This window comes from Cryptomeria japonica, chromosome 6, assembly GCF_030272615.1.
Source record: "Cryptomeria japonica chromosome 6, Sugi_1.0, whole genome shotgun sequence".
Lineage (NCBI taxonomy): Eukaryota > Viridiplantae > Streptophyta > Pinopsida > Cupressales > Cupressaceae > Cryptomeria > Cryptomeria japonica.
The window spans coordinates 348,001,228-348,019,769 of NC_081410.1; the positions used below are offsets into that span (position 1 = coordinate 348,001,228).

At 37.5% G+C, this 18,542-nt stretch overlaps 1 protein-coding gene across 1 annotated transcript in view; it reads right to left on the reverse strand.

Moving 5' to 3' along the window:
- LOC131077921 (uncharacterized) overlaps positions 1-18,542 on the reverse strand; it is an 87,534-nt gene that overhangs the window by 16,275 nt on the left and 52,717 nt on the right. The window contains exons 3-4 of the mRNA XM_058015512.2: positions 11,867-11,978; positions 10,514-10,566 (exon numbers count right to left, since the gene is read on the reverse strand). Of these exons, the coding sequence (XP_057871495.2) occupies positions 10,514-10,566; positions 11,867-11,978 (165 nt within the window). The remainder of the gene's footprint in view (positions 1-10,513; positions 10,567-11,866; positions 11,979-18,542) is intronic.

Genomic DNA, 18,542 nt, shown 5'->3' on the forward strand with positions numbered 1-18,542 from the left:
CAAAAAAAACCCTGAAACCACGATTTTGAGGAAAAATCGATAAACCCTCCAAAGAGCAATAGACAACATTTAAGCGAAAAATCGCAAAACACTTTTGAAGATGAGCACTGAACATTGTTTGCTCCAACAACTCCAAAACAGACTACAAGATACCATGTTTGCAAATGTGCACCCCAACAACTTCAAGTGTGACCCAAAACAGACTGCAAAATGGCACGATTTTTGTGGAAAAAACCGTCAAACCCTAAAAACTGAGGTTTTTGTGGAAAAAACAGTAAAACCCACCAACAATTTTTTAGGGAAAATTATAAACCCAAAATAACCAAAATCCCACGCAAACATCACGAATTACAGATGATACATGATTTTTTAGGAGAAAAATCGATCAAAACCCAAGAAACATTTTTTTAGGAAAAGAACGTGAAAACCCACAAACAAATATTTAGGAAAAAATCGTGAAAACCCAACACGATTTTTGAGGAAAAAATCGAACAAAACCCTGAAACATTGCACAGCAAAACACCAGACATCATGCGGTAAAACATTACTCCCTGATTTTTGAGGGAAAAATCAAGCAAAACCCTCCCATAATTTTTTGTGGAGAAAAATCAGAAAGCCCATACAAATAATTTTTTTGTGGAGAAAAATTATAACACCCATAAATAATTTTGAGGACAAAAAATTATAAAAAACCAAAAATAATTTTTTTAGGAGAAAAAAATATAAAAAACGCAAAATAATTTTTTTCTCAACCCTAACAAACACGACCATGATCTTCCAAACCCATCACAAAAATTGTAAAACCCTAGTCGGCAAAGTTGCGAAGTGAAACCTGTAGCAAAAAATCGTCAAGACGTGGCCGAAAAAATCACGATGCAACCAAAAAAAAAAAGACAGAATTCTAACGCAAAAAAGAACCCCAAAATCCGAAAAAAAAATCACAAATCAGACACTGCACAAAAAAAAGTCATTAAAAAAACGAACACCAATCCGTCGTCCCACCAAAAAAGAAAAAGCATGCTGTCGCAAGAAAAAACAACGCAAAGAACTCACAAAAACATGCCATGAAAAATGCGCGAACACACTAGTTGCAGAGCAGAAGTCACAAATCCACAAAAAAATAGTTACTGTACCTGAAAACTAGTCGCAAGATTGTAAATCCATGTGAGAGAGATGCAGGTTGGCCAAAAAAAATACATGATCAGAAACAAACAGTTTAACTGAAGCTAAAAAGCTAAATATGCCTTCTAATAAAGAAGTGTTAAAAAAACAATAAATAAATAAATATTAAATGACCATTAATAGAACAACTAAACATAGTTGACTAAATATAACTAAATATTCTAATAAGGCTTGTGTGGCTACACACTAATCAATGCTCATCATAAATTTTGCTAAAAACCAACATATCATCCAAGTATATAATATCACAAGAATTTATGATAATTTTAAATACCATTCATCAACCTTGATAAAGTAGCTAGAGTATTACATAATACTAATGGAGGGACAAGTCACTCATACAAAACTTGCCTTGTTTATAATGTTGCTCAATGATAGCCAAATATCATATGCAATTTTGTGAAGATTTTAGGATTCTTAGATTGGTCTATTCAATCATCTAAACATGGAAGAGAGTGCAAGTTCTTGATGGTTATCTCATTCAAAGTTGTATAATTGATAGACATTCTCCATTAACCATCATACTTCTGTAAAAGAGTGGTTATGGCATCTCTTGAATTATTCCATTTATCTTTGATCATTGTTAATATCCATGCTATGACAAGCCTTGTATTTAGATATCTCATTAATTTAATTTTCTTTCAAATGAAGCAAAACAAACCTCACTAGCATTAATCAAGGTTGCATGTAGATGCATCATAAGCCCTATTCCACATATCACCATCCCCCTCTTGTTTCAAAACTGCAGGGGCAACCAATTAACTTCTCAAAAATCAAGGACATCTAAGATGTTCCTCAACCATCTTGAGGACAAGCTTTGATTAAGCCATGTACAAATTTTCCAATCAAGGGTCTATCCTTCAGCAGTTGTTGTTTCTCTTTGATTAGAACATCCTCAATTTCAATTTATTAAAGAGCTCCCCTTTCTCTTATCTCCATTTCCTTGTCAAAATCATCTTTTCTTCATGCCTTCACCACCCTTGTTCATCTTCATTACCTGCTTCTTATTCACTGGTCCTGATAATATTCATACAGCCAATAACAGATATACATAATAACAACAATACATAGCAACAAAATAGAGATCACATAATGCAAGATATGTTTGTGGGGCAAGATAACCTAATATACACTACTCGAAATAGAAAATTATCCTTAGGGAAGGGCAACACTATACAATAATCCTTAGTGAAGAAAGCAATCTACACAATATCTCTAACTTGATATCCCAACCAAATAGAATATAATCTTCATATACAAGATTTCTCTCAAAATGATTTCAATCATAGATGGAAAACTTACATGGACTGATGCAACTCACAAGTCATATGGAAAACAAGCCAAGTTGACCTGACATGCACGTTGAACATCTACCAAGTACTCACCCAGTACTTGCCAAGTCTTGGCTGAGCCATGTAAAAAGCTCACCCGACTCCTATAAAAACCTCTTTGAGTCCAAAAATGAAATCATAAGTTATTAGTTTGAGGGTCATGTGACATGTATCTTTGAATTATACGAAATTGATGATCAGAATAGACTCATCCTCTCTCTAAATACATTAGTTTCTGTTTTTTTAGGTGTAAATTTTATTTTTTTTCATTTTGGGCCACCAAGTCCAAGTTTTCCAACTATGATTTCAATGAAATTCACTTCCTGGTCTCCCACTGCTAATATTAGTACAGAATCATAAACTACTAATCATAACAGAGGATGACTCATAAGCCAATATAATCACTCCATTTAACTACTTTGGATGTTTGTCACATGTCCGCATACCCATCACCCCATAATATCTTATGCCTATATACATAATACACTGCTTTTCTTCACTCCATTTCCTGCAATATGCAATTCTCTGTCATTGAGCTTGTTTGAAATTCATTGAAAGCAGCTGAAGGAGCGATACAACAAGATTATGTTCCACTACATATCTTGTGTTTCTACTATTCTACTTTTACTTATTGTTTCTGGTTAAGAAGATATTCATGTTCTACTATAAGGATCTCAACTAAACCCCTTTTCCAATAACCTAGCATCTCATAAGAACAGTCACTTTTAAAAATTAACAACCACTGCTAACATCTTTTCATCCAAAATAGGAAACATGTACTAATTGAACTTCTTTCTATAAAAATCTATATATTGTCAAAAACTAAATTTGGAAATTCGCTTCCAGTTGCAAAAAAAATAACACTTGATTTTCTCACGCACTGAAAAACATAATGATTTCCATTTCTTCCACTACTATCTCAACTGTAAAAAAAGGCAGTACAGCAGAGTTCTGATAAGTGATGTTTCTGAAGGTGTATCTCCCCAATACTGCTCTGAATTTATATTATGACCAATTGGCAGAGACCTCTCTAAGGATTACTTTAGAAATCCACAACAAGAGGAAGTGTCTTCTTTAAGTAAAAATACGCAAAGTAATTCCACGCTATGAAAAAGCTTCTCCCAATATGCCTAAAAAGCCACTACAATGACATGTAATTATTTCCTCAACAAAATAACAGATGCAGCCATGATAACAATCACTCCACACAACCCCCATTTATGGGGTGACTGGTAAGAAGAAATCCTGGACAGAGTGCAAATGGCTTCCTCCTGCTGATGGCTTCATCAAATTTATTTTTTATGAACTGAGAAAATGTATCCTGATTTAGCAGGAGCTGACACACTTCTCTGATCGTCTTCAAGTGTCTTCTCAAAAGGGGATTCTTTCTTCCTCAATTCAAGATCTAACAATAAAGCAGAAGATCTAGCTCTTCTTGAAGGTTTGTGTTTTAGCTTACACCTTGCAGGTACAATGTTTGGAGATAGGAAGTGATTCAAAAATTATTATTGAGGACTGTGTGAAAGGCAGGATGGTCAACTGGAAGCTTAACAGTGTTTTAGAGTAAGTGAGACAGTTAGCAGCAAGTTTTTTGGTTATTAATTACCATCATTACTACATAGAAAGCAACCAAGCTGCCAGTGGTTTGACTAATGCGGGAGTTTTGCAATTCCCTCTCCACCAAAGTTAGCTTCAAGTCAAGTGATTGGCATCTTGATGAAAAATTAACACCAGATCCAGTTCCTTCTCTATCACTATCGACCCCTACTTTCCACTCACCAGAGAGTTGGTTTAGAACCACGATTTCAGCATAATCTTGGGTGGATTTGATTTACGGCAGCTGCAGCTACCATAACATCTCATTCCCTGATGTGTATTGATGATAATTCGGAGTGTGCATTCACTCTGCCTTGTGTAGGCTTGTGCGAGGACGTTTTAAATCTCCACATATCTCATTTTCTTTCCCATGGTTGGCTCTTGCAGAAGTTGCCTTAGCCACTGTGTGATTGTATTTCAGCATGGCTTAACATGATGCAAAGGGAAGGAGAGGACATGACCTTCCTTTCACAGTGTTGTCTCTCATCAGGAACTTAAAGTGTACATTCAAAATTCATGATTTCTGCACACTGGCATTCATCAATGAGATGCTTTGTAAAATAGCTTCAAGAGCACTGGTACACTGCATGCTGAAGAGTCCATTGTGGCAGACTTTGCTTCTAAATTGGAAGTGTGTATCAAAGATGTAGTTAAGAATAGGTTCTCTTGACAATGATTCCAACAATAATTTCTCCACTGGTCATGGGTGGCAGCTTGTTTGGTGTGGGTGGCTTTGACGTTCTTGGGTCTTGATATGCCTCCTCCGTCAGCCTCAGCTGGGATGAGCCTTGAAGATTTGAAATAAACCAGCTTATGAAACAACAAATTTTTGCAATAGTATTCTTCAGATTGAAGGAAAAATGTATATATGCAAACTCGGATTGAAAGACTCAAATCAAAATGGTCAGAGACAATAATCAGATTCAAACACCATCTTCAAATAATGTTCAGTGATACCACTGAAAGATGCCAAACACCATACTAGCCCAGACTTAAAGAATAAATCAGTTGAAGAAATAATTTCAATACCAATCTTTGTAACAGCCTTCAAACCAACTACAGCATACTCAGGAAACACATAGAACTCATTGTATGGTTTTTTTTAAAAATGGGCAATACAGAAGTTTGCAAATATATTATCTTCATTCCCATTGTTTGTAACCAGATATACAGATTTAATAAGAGTTTGTAATGCTTTGCATGTGCCACAGAATTTGCATATTCTCACAAATATAGTCGGCTGTTGATGAAATAGGCAGGAGACCAGAAAACTCACTACCTCCCTAGCTGAGTCACTATTTGACCTGGCTTGCTGCTGTCGCCAGACATGCAGCAAGGAAATCCTTGCACAGTGTGGTCGCACTCCTCAGACCTTTGACTAATCGCCTTCCCCTCAACGACCTGTATCGCTGATCAGTCTGTAGGCAGGAAAATGGCAGTTGACTTGCTTTCCAAAGCACAAGCGCTATCAATTATTGTGCTCCTTGTGAACCCTCACATCGTCCCAGTTTTCATCTCCTGGAATGTTAGGCGGAATAGAATGGCGATGGTAATAATCACTGCAGATGGGGATTTCTCCCATCAATAGGCTCCTTCCAGTTTTGCATCCAGAGGAAGATTGCATTCATTTAATGCAGAAGACACTCAATTCTTTGATCTCCTCTTCAGCCATGACCCCTATAAATACATGAATCTTTCAATGTGAGCCCAGATTAGTAAACCGACCTAATAATATTCCATCCAAGTTGGCCCAAGACACAAACCACCACAAGCTGGGAAAGTTGGCCTAAAGGCTGTTACTAAAATAATTTAACAATCACATTTATTAATAATCATTTATTTATTTATAAAATTAGGGCTGGCCGACCCAGCCAAATCAGGGACATTACAGTCCTCCCATCCCAGAGATTGCTTGTCCTCGAGCAATCTAAACCTGCATACCAAAATTGAATGCCCGGATCCCATATCAACCTCAGAATCACTACTCCGCCACTCCACTGCACTATTCTGAGATAAACATCTCTCTTCCGAACTCAAACACTGGTCTTATCAATCCTGGAACGAAGGAGTGTGAATGTTTCTTGTGTTGCCGTATTTGTCATCGATGTCATCATCCAATTCTGTCAGATGTATCTATCATTGGAAGACATCAGTAATATTGATAAAATAACATATATCAATACAGAATCTGTAAAAGGACGTTACCATGTCATTCTGTACTCGAAGAACAAAATCTGTGTCTTTCAAGTCAGGAAGTTTCTCTTCAGCAACATGTGAGATGACTCTACAACAGCAATCAGCAATCTATTCAATTGGAATAAATATCGTATTAAAAGACAAGAGCAGTGATTTGGTTCTTACAAATTGGATTCTAATTTGTTGTCTATCATAAATCAGTTTTCAAAGTTTACAGTTGTAGCTAATAAACTGTCATTTGTTTTTGTATTTGTTTAAAGACAACAAATCAGTTTACAGTTGTAACTGATAACTATCTTTATTTCTTATATTGTTAAATGAAAATCGTTGCACTTTAAAATTATATCTTTAGTGATATACTTTCAAAGTGGTTAGTGGTTGTACCCGCTAAAGTATCGGTTGTAACTGTTCATACAGTTAAAACTAAACAACCGTACTTTTAATAAGGACAAGGAAATCTTGTTTAAGAATTGAAGAAGACATCGATGGTAGTGTTGGAAATGATAAATACATATGGTATCGGTGGTAACTCCAAATGATTACAGTGCAGAGATGACATTGATACAAAGCTGGTAGAGACTGAATGAAAGAATATTTCTGTGATTATAGTGCAGAAAGACATTGATTGCAAGGCTGATTGAAGGTATATTTTTGTGATTACAGAAATGTATTTAATATTAAGCATGTTTATGTTTCATAGCTGATATATCTTCAGATTAGTAAAAAACGTGAATTTGAAGAAACTGACATTGTTGTGAGAGATTAAAGTGCAGAGTAAGGGATTCCTGAAAATAGTGAAGACTTTGTTGCATACAGAATTGATTTTGGGTATTCATGGTTACACAGAATTGATTTCAGACATTCATGGTTACACAGAAAGACTTTAATTTTCTTTCTATATTTCAAGATATTGATTTGCAGAGATTAAAATATATTTTGTTCTGTATTGCTTCACTGTTTAGACATTTTTGATGTTTCAGACCACAGAAGCAGATTTGTATATTTGATCAATAAAAGTTAGCTGTGTAATAAAAAAATTCTCTTGTAAAGTTGGTGTTGAAAGGTTCTTGAGTTGGTGCTCAAGACTAATCGAAGTTTGTGAAAGATTGGAGAATCTTTGGTGGGTTGGTGCCCTAAGAATTGTTGCTCTTATACTGAAAAGATTTGGTGGGTTGGTGCCCTCAGAGAATTGTAATCAGTTTACTTGTGAGGCCGGATTAGGACAGTAGATCCTAGCAGCATTTCTCACCGTGGTTTTCCCAAACTGGGTTTCCACATAAAAACCTTGTGTTGTGTGTATTTACTGTTGTATCTTTCTCATTCTCAGTTGCTGCATCTTTTACATCTTTCAGTTTTCAGTTTAACAGTTTAAAGTTATTAAGTAAGGTTAAGTCTTTTGTACTACTGATTCACCTCCCCCCACCCCCACCCTCTCAGTAGTACTTCTGTGTTCTACATCTTGGTCCAACTCCGTGTACTCAAAGTGCATAACCATGGTACTTCCTAGATAAACCTACAGTTCTTGTTCATGGCCCTCAATCTCAAACAAACCAACCATCTCAACATCACAACTGATATTTTGCATTGTATTGCACGGACCAATCATTCTCATATACTGCAAATCATTACAAGATGCAATTATGTCCATACCTAGAATTTGGGCTGAGGTTTCATGGACATTACTATCTTCTGTCATTGAGGACTCCTCTAGCTTGTCATCTTGAGACTCTAACCTTTCTTTCTGCTCCACTATCAATTCTTCCTTGACCTCCTCTTGTGCTCATGTACTCTTCATCATTTCAGGTTCCACTTTTGCTGCTGCTGATTTTTTCTCTTCTGTTCTCATCCGTCTTATGTTGTCATAAAGTTCCCTTTCTCTTGGATTTATCCAATCCAAATATCCAAATAATCATCAAAAGAAAAAACCGATTTAATTTGATCAGGCAGCTCTAGATATTCTTCAAAGATTTTAATGGCTTCAAATGTGTACCTTTCCTGATCCAATCATTCCAATAGAAATTCTCCTTACAGAGCTGCTCCTCATATCTCCTTCTCCTTTGCCCATTCATTTGAAGCTCAAAATATTCAGCAAAGGTCGGGTATTGATGGATGGCTGGCCTTAATTTCATATATTTGGTGTGGCATATGGCCACTTCCTTAGCAGGTTCTTCTAGTTCTCATATGGTATTAGATCCGTAGCTTTGTTTTTTCACGAGGCTGCAAAACCACTCACAGGCTGGTAGGAAGGTGGCTCTGATACCACTGAAATATACCAGCTAATGAAACAACAATTTGCAATAGTATTCTAAAGATTGAAGGAAAAATGTATATATGCAAACTTAGAGATTGAAAGACTCGGATCACAATAATCAGATTCAAACACCATCTTCAGATAATGTTCAGTGATACCATTGAAAGATGCCAAAGAGCATACTAGCCCAGACTTAAAGAATAAATCAATTGAAGCAATAATTTCAATACAAGTCTTTATAACAGCCTTCAAACAAACTGTAGCATATCAGGAAATACATAAAACTCATAGTATGTTTTGTTAAAGAAATGGGCGATACAGAAGTTTGCAAATATATTATCTTTATTCACATTGTTTGTAACCAGATATACAGATTTAATAAGAATTTGTACTTGTTTCCATGTGCCACAGAACTTGCATACTCTTAAAGATATAGTCGGCTGTTGATGAAATATGCAGGAGACTTGAAAATCCGCTACCTCCTTAGCTGAGTCACTATTAGACCTAGTTTGCTGCTGTCGCCAGACACACAGCAAGGAAATCCTTGCACAGTGTGGTCGCACTCCTCAGACCTCTGACCGATCGCCTTCCCCTCGATGCCCTGTATCGTCAGTCAGTCTGTAGGCGGGTCAATGGCAGTTGACTTGCATTCCAAAGCACAAGCACTGTTATTTACCGTGCTCCTTGTATACCCTCACACCATCCCAGCAATTCCCTTCACTCCAGCCATGACCCCTATAAATACATGAATCTTTCAATGTTGGCCAGATTAGAAAACCGGCCTAATAATATTTCATCCAAGTCTGCCTTCAGGATAAAATAAAATATTTAAAAATGTTTATCTAATGCAAGTCGGCCCAAGACACAAACCACCACAAGCTGGGAAAGTTGGCCTAAAGGCCATTACTAGAATTATTTAATAATTTCATTTATTAATAATTATTTATTAATTAATTATTATTTATTTATGAAATTAGGGCTGGCCAACCCAGCCAAATCAGGGACATTACAAGATTTGACCCTGCTTAGTCTTGACTGAGCATTATATGTAGATAATCTTAGGATATCTCCCAGAACGGCAACCTCGTTGTCTCAAATCTTTTTACCATACTGTTGGCATCAAAGAAGGGTGTGTTTTGGGCAGTTATTGAGCCAGGTGTTACAAATGTGAATGATAATGATGGTGGTATTGAAGTAAAACTGGGGATCTTTCTAGACTCTCGGTGTCCTTGTTTTAGTTTTTATTTGTAATTGGTTTTGGGTCAGTATATGTTGCAGTCAGCTTTCTTAGCTTTACATAGTTTGATTAATTTTGCATCAGACTGGCTTGTGTCCTCAACAAGCTCCTTTAATTTCAATCTGTTAAATTGATTTATGGTGGTATTAGTCTGTAAGATGGCTTTTCACATGGTAGTGAGCCCCTATAGAACCCACAATTTAAAAAACACCAGAGAAAACAATCATTCCACACATAAATAGAAAAAGTTAAAATAATGCAGAATAGCATAGATCTGAAATTTAGATAAAGCCAGAAGACCACTAAAATAATACAAAAGAAAGCATAGCTACTTTGAGGAGGCAACCTGCAGAAACAATGAACCTAAGAAATTACATTCTTTCCATTTCCAAAATCTTCCCATTATAAACACATTAATCAAAAGAAACAATTCTATTATCTATATATCAAACACTATCTTTCTATTCTTATAGACCAAAATAAATAAATAAATTGTCTCCTGTAATGATAAGCAACAAACACCTGACACGTGTCTATTGATCTGTAAAGTGGAGTTGAATAACTGCAGTTAAATTGGTGATGCTCAAATATAGAAACAGCAACAACTCAAATTATAGAAAAGGCACATTGTAAATCAGCAAATGAGAATGCTATGGTCAAACAATGTTTAAGTTTTCAACTTTGGAAATGCATGAGCCATCCAAAGGAAGAATAAGGTACCTTCTTATGCAATACTTGAGCCAGGTATTTGATCTTTGTCGTAAGTTGAGCAACTGTGAATTGAACATAGTGAAAAGGTTAAAACAAACATCAGGACCTGGGAGTATAGTAGTGCCTTATAAACCTTTATTTAATTAATATATGACAAAAACAAATTTGAAGAGGTGAGAAACATGACATGTAAATGGGTTCTTGTGTTAACATTTGTACACATGTAAGCCTTGCTTCCAAACCAACAGTGCATCACAACCAAAAGGCCAAAAAATGAAATATAACCAAGCATTCCAAGGAGAATGTCCATGAGGCTAAAATGGATAATCCATACAAGATTGTTAAGAGAAAAAGTTAAAAGCAAATGTCAGGGACTTTCAAGTTCAGTTATGTCTTACAGTCTTGATCCAAATTATGTGCATAAACAAATTTGGAGTAAGCAACATGATTCATAAATGGGATCTTGTGTTAAAATTTGTGCTTGTGTGTTATGAACTATTGTTTCCTAACCATGGCACATAACCACCAAGCTAAAAGGAAATATAACTAAGCATTCCAATTGACATGTTCACGATGCTAAAATGGGCAATTCATACAAGAAAGTTAAGAAAGATAAGTTTATATTTTTAAATTAAAAATCAAAAAAGATGTCAGATCTGTATATTTAATATCATATATAATATCACATAAATAATTAATAGGACAAATTGGCTAAAAAGAATTTTTACCATCCAAAGGAGACACAATTATAATACAAAATCTAAGACAAGCTCCTGGATTGATTGGCAAAACCAAAACATATCCCCAGAAGTGTGGGGCTCATTTTGTTGACACCTTATATAATACCAAATAAACATTAGATAGCAGAAATTGGCCAAAAATAGTTTTGACTGAGTACAATTTGTTACCAAACCAGTGTTTAAGTTCGAAGCCTCCTCCAAACATTGACTTGCACTTTTTACTATGCCTTATTTGAATCCATTTAAAAAAAAGATTTTTATGAGTGCTAACTCTAAATAGGCATTAATGCTTGCCAAGAAAGTACAACCAGCAAAGTAAAACTCCAGGGTTTAAATGGCAAAATTTTCTCGTTACTACATCATTTCATCAATCATATCCAAAAACAATTTGGACCAAAAATACAAGAGTGCATTAAAATGTAAAATAATATCCAGTCATCATCTCTCAATAGTTCACAATATATAAATGTAGTAAAATCATGAAGGTAAGTATTTGGTAAATTGTATGCAGAGAAAAGGATGTTTAGCCAAGAATTCTTGTGATCATACAAAGCAGATCTACAGTAATAATTAGTAAAAGGAACAAGCTTCATGGAAATAAAAATTTAAAGTGTGTATATACCTTGGACACGAGATGATCCACAGTCTGATTCATGAATTTTGAAATCTTCTTTGACCTTTTTCAGCTCTATTTTGAGCTTCTCCTCTGCAGACATATTATCGGGATGGAAATACTGCAAAAGAAGATACAACTTAAGCTGCATTCTATTTTCTTCATCTTGACACATACTTCATGGTTAGCAAAAATACAAACCCTGAGAGTCAATTGCATCTATTCCTTGTCTTGCAAATATTAGCATGAAAAAAATTCTGAAACCAAATATACGATAGGAAAATGTCAGCCTTTATTAGATTTTGCTGATTGTGAAAATTCCTAGGAATCACCAAAGTCTAACAAAGCTTTAAATTTTGATCTTTCAGATTAATTTCATTCAATATGTTGACAAATTTTCCAATCAAATTTCCCTTTTTTGCATTAATTAATATTAATAAACACACTGTATTTTCTTCTTGCAGGTAACTCTGAGAATAAAACATTGATAAAGATGCAGAATTCTAGAAAGACGTGATTAATCCAACATCCTTGTAGAAAGTGTTTAATAAAATATAAGAGGAAGAAGGAAAGAATTAAACCTGTGTTCTCAGATCTCTCCAATGTTTTTCTTAACTATAATGCAAAATTTCTCTCAGTAGATAAAATGCTTTTTCTAACGATCATGTCTCAGAAGAATGCATGTTTAATAAAAGAACTAAAGGACCAAATATAAGAGATTTAGCAGACACCAACAAAATTGAACCACTGTATATGAATGCCAAAGAATTAGGATTAAAAAATTGTGAAGAACACATCACTTAGAGGAATTGGGACATGAATTAAATGTTGAAGTGTTAGCTCTACTTTAGCATCTACCCTAAATTCAGACTAAGTGCTACAATCTCTTCCCATAAGCGTAAAAAACATTAATCACAAGAGAACAAAACAAACTGAAACAACAAATTTATTCATACAAATCTCAACACAATTCCATTTGATGATTGCATGTGATGAAAAGACGTAAACTATATGAAGTTTCCAATTATTCTTCAAATAGTACAAGAGTTATCTCTTTCTAGCACACATTATCTCTAATTTTTCATTACCTTTTTACTTTTGTAATCAATCAACTTATGATTCACAAAATAACGTTACATTGCAGGTTTATATGTCACATGTTTTTATACATTAAATTATACCATGCATTATCTTTTAAAATACTATATTCTTTGCCCTTACTCCTATTAAAATAATCTTGAACTTGATTTGTTATCCAAAACTTGCAGTTATTATCAGCAATCAAACAACGTGTACCTCTTTAAGTAAATGACACGGGGCCTTGTGGTTGTGGCACCCTTACTGAGTTTCACCATTTCCACTCCGTCTAGAGCACTATTTCTAGTCTTCACTCTAGTGGGATGCCGAGCAGTACACTCTCCATAATCTCTCATTCACCCAACATATCTTCTGTCCATAAGTTTAAACTTAGCACTTCAGCCAACAGCCTCATGATATGGAAAATTATCCTTTGCCAGATCTTACATTATGTCTTGAAGCCTCTTCATATTTCTGCAAAGGCTTTATTTCTCCCAGCATCAGTACTAAATTGTTAGTTGATGTCATGCCGTTTCTCTTCACTCTCTAACAATTACTGCACCTTATTTCTGTCATAGGATGTTTGATGTCCTGAATCTTATCATTGAAGGCTTTGATACTATCTTGCAACTCAAGCACAATGGTAATTTTTTTTTCTGAACAAGGGCACATATAGTTTGAGAGTGGAGGATACAACAATGCTCCCTGCTATATCCTATTAATTGATTGACCAATTTTTCCAATTCTTGCAAGGCCACATTCAACTTCTCAAGTGTGAATTGTGAGATTATGCTTGTGCACACTTCTAGAAACCCCATTACTCTTTAATTTAGTGACCAATGAAATCATGTGGACAACATTAGACATGACCTGCAAATCACCAATTTGCTAGGCTTAGGCTATGTCCAGGCACTTAATTATAATTTTCACCTTTACATACTTCGTGAAATGATTGCATCTTCTTTGTTCAAATCCTTATAATCCGTAATAACCACAAAGAACCAAATCTCCACCTCTTCATACAAAAATGCTCAAGGATCAAAATCAAAAGTTCATGGAAAATGAGTGCATTTCTCACAAGGTTATCTGCATGTGATCCATAGTAGAATCCACTGATGATTTGTAGTAAAAGCTTCACCACAAGCAGAAAATCCACCCTGCATTGCAATTCAACCAATAAGAATGGTCCACAAAAATGGCAGACCATCCCGCCTTAATCACTTTGCAATTTGAATGCTTCTATGCAGTTCTGGAATTTCTCTAAGTCCCAACAAACACCAAATGCTCCAAACCTGATCTAATACAATGGTTCAAGATACTTCTACAAAAAGCCAATAAAACCTCCACTAAAAAGCTCCAACGTTGCAACATGTGGCCCAACAATTGTTCAAAGAGGTAAAAACAAGCTATACAAATGTATTAATTGCCTTGTTAGAATAATATCTATATTATTGATGATCATCTTTAGTTTAGTTAGTTAGTTTCTATTTCTGTATTAATTTCAGTTGTTTCAGTTAATTTCTTTTAGAAACTTCTTGTTTCTATTTTCTTTATAATGAGCTTAGACTCATTTTGTTAATGAATGAATACAATTAACATTGTCTAATTCTGTTTTACAAGGTATCAGAGCGGGAAAACACAAATTCATTTTTCTAAGATTTTGAAAGAAACTTTTAAAGTTTTTTGAAAAACGATTTTTCTGGTTAAGAAAATTTTCATAGACCGTGTTTGATGTGTGTGAGGATCACTTGTTTCAAGCACGCGACCTCCTGGCTTAGACCCGCATGAAGTTTTTTTGCTAGCTGCGCAACTTTTTTGTTAAAATCGTGCCCTTCTTTCTCCATGTTTTGGCTGACGATTTGCAGACTTTCATTCGCAATTTTCACAGATTTTCCGAATCACAATTTCCTCTTCTATGTTTTTCGTGGGTTCTAAACCTGCGAACAATCCAGGTCGCGAATTTTTGGGCACACGATCTATTTTCTGCAAATATTTTTTTGCGATTTCTACTGTTTCCCGTTTACGCGGTGGCTAGGGCACAATTTACAGTACATTTTTTATGACCTTCAATTCCGGCCTAGGGTTTTTTAATGATTCTGTTATTTTTGCGGATTGTTGGCGGCAACAGTTTTATTTTTGGTTGTGTTTTTCTCTGTTCAGATTCTATTACAATTGTAGCTAGGGCTTTTTGGGTGCTATGAATTTCATCCGAGGGTTCTATTTTAACCCTCTATAGTTTTTGCGGATATAAAAAAAAACTAAAAATTTTCTAGGTTATCAAAATATTTTCTGGGCCGGAAAAAACGTTGAGGTTGAGGATGGCATGCGTGCGGGCTCTCGCGGGCGGCCGAGCTAGGGCTTCGATGCCCTAGCTCGAGGGAGGCCGAGCTGCAGGTGGGTCGTCGGGGGGAGGCAAGTGCAGGCACGGCGGGGGTGTGGAGTTGCAGGCGGGGCTGGGCAGGGTTCGGCGGAGGGAGTGGAGGGTGAAACGGGAGGCTGCGGGTGGAGCGGTCACTGCGAGCAACTGGGCTTTGGGGCTGCTACGTACCGTGGGCATTCAGGGGGACAGGGGTTTCAGCAGGTTCCCTCTCACGATGGGCTTGGGAGGGTGGGGTCGCGGGTTCAGTGCTTTCCTGAGTGGCCCTTTGGGGTGTGGGCCTTTTTTTTATTTTTTTTATCTTGTATAATTTTTCAGATCTCCGATGACGAGTGTTGGTGGTGAGGACTCGCAAGTACCTCCAGCCATGGATTTTCGCGCTGCGGTGGGCTCAAAACCCCTATTCCAGAGTACGAAGACTTTTAACCATAACCTTTTCTCATCTGAATTGGGATCGGGGACTGTTGGTAGTTCTCACATTATGAAGATTAATGGTTGCCTGGAGAGATGCAATGAGAGACCGAAGCTGGTTATTCCTCCTGAGTTGATAGCTGAAGACGTTGAGTACTTTTCAAAACACTCGCTTTATTGCAGGTTTTTGGGAATGAGGGTATCTTTGCAGTTTTTGGAAAACTGGGCGCAGAGGACTTGGGCTCTGGAAGGGGAAATGGAGATTATGATGTTGGCAAATAACTATTTCATGGTTACCTTCAACTGCACCGAGGATCGCAATAGGGTCTTTGAAGGAGGCCCGTATTTTTACAACCAGGCGGGGCTGTTCATCAAACCTTGGCATGCGGGGTTTAAACCTTCGAAGGAGCTCCCAAACAGGGTTCCAGTGTGGGTTCGTTTGCCACGTTTTCCTGTGGAATGCTGTCGAGAGGATGTGCTACGGTTGCTGGCCGCACTGCTTGGGAAGCCAGTGGGATCTTCAACACAAACCCTAGGGAGAAAGGTAATGACCTTTGTGCGTATCTGTGTTGAAATTGATCTTAGTAAACCTTTGCCAGATGCTATAGATATGTGTGCGGGCTCTTATTCATGGGTTCAGCAGCTAGATTACGAGACTTTACCTTTTCGCTGTTGTCTGTGTCATGAGTATGGTCATTTACAGCGTAGGTGCCCTAGATATAAACCAGTGGTACGCCAACCTCAACAGCTGGTTCAGCAGCTAGATTACGAGACTTTACCTTTTCGTTGTCGTATGTGTCATGAGTATGGTCATTTACAGCGTAAGTGCCCTAGATATAAACCGGTGGTACGCCAACCTCAATAGCCGGCCCAGAGTCAAGATAAGGCTGATAAAGGAAAAGCTACTATGTCGGCCGAGGTAGAGGGTGATGATGGTTTTGTCTCAGTTAAGACAAGGAACAGGAATCGAGGACAAAAGAGGTCCTTACAGGAGAGACAGGAGGAGGATACCTTTAATAGATTTGAGGCCTTGGACGACCTTAGCCATCAAGAAGTGAACCCAGGGTTAACTCCTTTGGACCAAGATGCATCAGGGGGGGTCTGGAAAGAGGTATTGAGGATTTTACCCATGCCTTGCAAGTGATTGGAAGCCAGCAAATGGAGATGGATCAGACAGTAGGGGTCCAGTTGGGAATCATTCCTGGTTCAGAGGAATTTGGTTGGGGGGGAGGGCTCTCTGATAGCCCTGAAATTGGAACCGGTTGGGTCTAAAAGTAACAAGTCTTCCATTCACCTAGGTCTGCATCAGAAAGATATTAAGAAAAGTGCTACGGAGAAGAACTCAAAGGTTGGCAGAAAGAAGGATTTGGATAAAATCAAATTGATGGGTGAAAATTTGGTTGAGTCGGGATCAATAAAGACTTTGGATTCTCACTTTTCCAATCCTCCTAAATGATTGTGCTCTCATGGAATGTAAGGGGCTTGAATAGCGGCCCTAGACAAAAGGTTGTTCGGGATTTGATTAGGAATCATTCACCTGATGTCCGGTTCTTGCAAGAAACTAAACTCTCAGTGGAGAGTATGATGGGTCTGGTGCAGAAGCTCTAGGGGCGAGGCGAATGTCAGTGTATTGGGGTTGTTGGTTCCTCTGGAGGGGTGGCCTGTCTTTGGAACCCTTCAAGGATTCGCCATGTCTAGTGGGTGGCTTCCAGATCTTCACTATCCGGGGTTGCCTCAAGTCTTGAGACCGGAGATCTTATTTTGTTTACTAATATATATGCTCCCACCGATCTTCAGGTCAAACAGAACTTATGGTGTCATATTTCTTGTATGCGAAGGCTGGTCCCTTTCCATCCTTGGATTATGGCGAGAGATTTCAATGCTATCCTTGAGTTGAGTGAGAAGAAGGGAGGTGTCATGCGGTTGGAGCCCTCTTCTCTCCTTTTTCAGGATAGTATTTCATCGTTGCACTTGTTGACATTAAGCCTGGTAATGGTTTGTTCACTTGGAACAATAGGAGAGTGGGGGAGTGTTGGATTGCAGAGAGGTTGGACCGATTTCTGGTTTCTAGTTTTTGGGTTGGTGGGGGGTGGTCCACAAGTTCTGAGATTCTTGACTGGAGAGGGTCAGACCACTGGCCTATCTAGTTGGTTTCTTCTTCTACCTGGGTTGCTCGCTCTCCTTCATTCAAATTCCAACTTATGTGGCTTCGGGATCCTGCTTTGCCAGCTCTTGTTGAGCAATGGTGGAGGAAGGGGAGGCCGGCCTTTGGCACTGCTATGTACACTTTCGCCAAGCAGCTGCAGTTTGTTGAGTTCCAGCTTAAACAATGGAATCGGCAGGGTTTCGGGAACATTTTTCACGCTAAGAAAGCTGCCCAAACAGTGTTAAATGGCATCACTAGTGAAATCAGAGAGCATGGTTTGTCTGAAGCTTTGCTTAGGGAGGAGAGGGTTGTCAAGGCTTTAGAGGAATGGGAGCTTAGGGAAGAAATTTACTGGAAACAGAGAGCCCGTATTGATTGGCTTCAAGCGGGCAATAAGAACATGACTTTCTTTTTCAACTCTGTGAAAGCAAGACGTCATGGAAATTCCATTCCTGCTCTGGTCAATGATAGAGGTGAGGTGTTATTATCCTTGCAGGAGATATCTAGGGAGGCTTTATAGTATTTCCGATCCCTCTTCAATGAGGATTCTCAGGGGGAATCGGTGGAGGAGAACCAGGTTCTTGCTTGCATTCCTCCTCTTGTTACTGGGGAGATGAATGAGCAGCTTATGGGCCCTATTTTGCTGGAAGAACTCGAGAGGATTGTTTTTCATA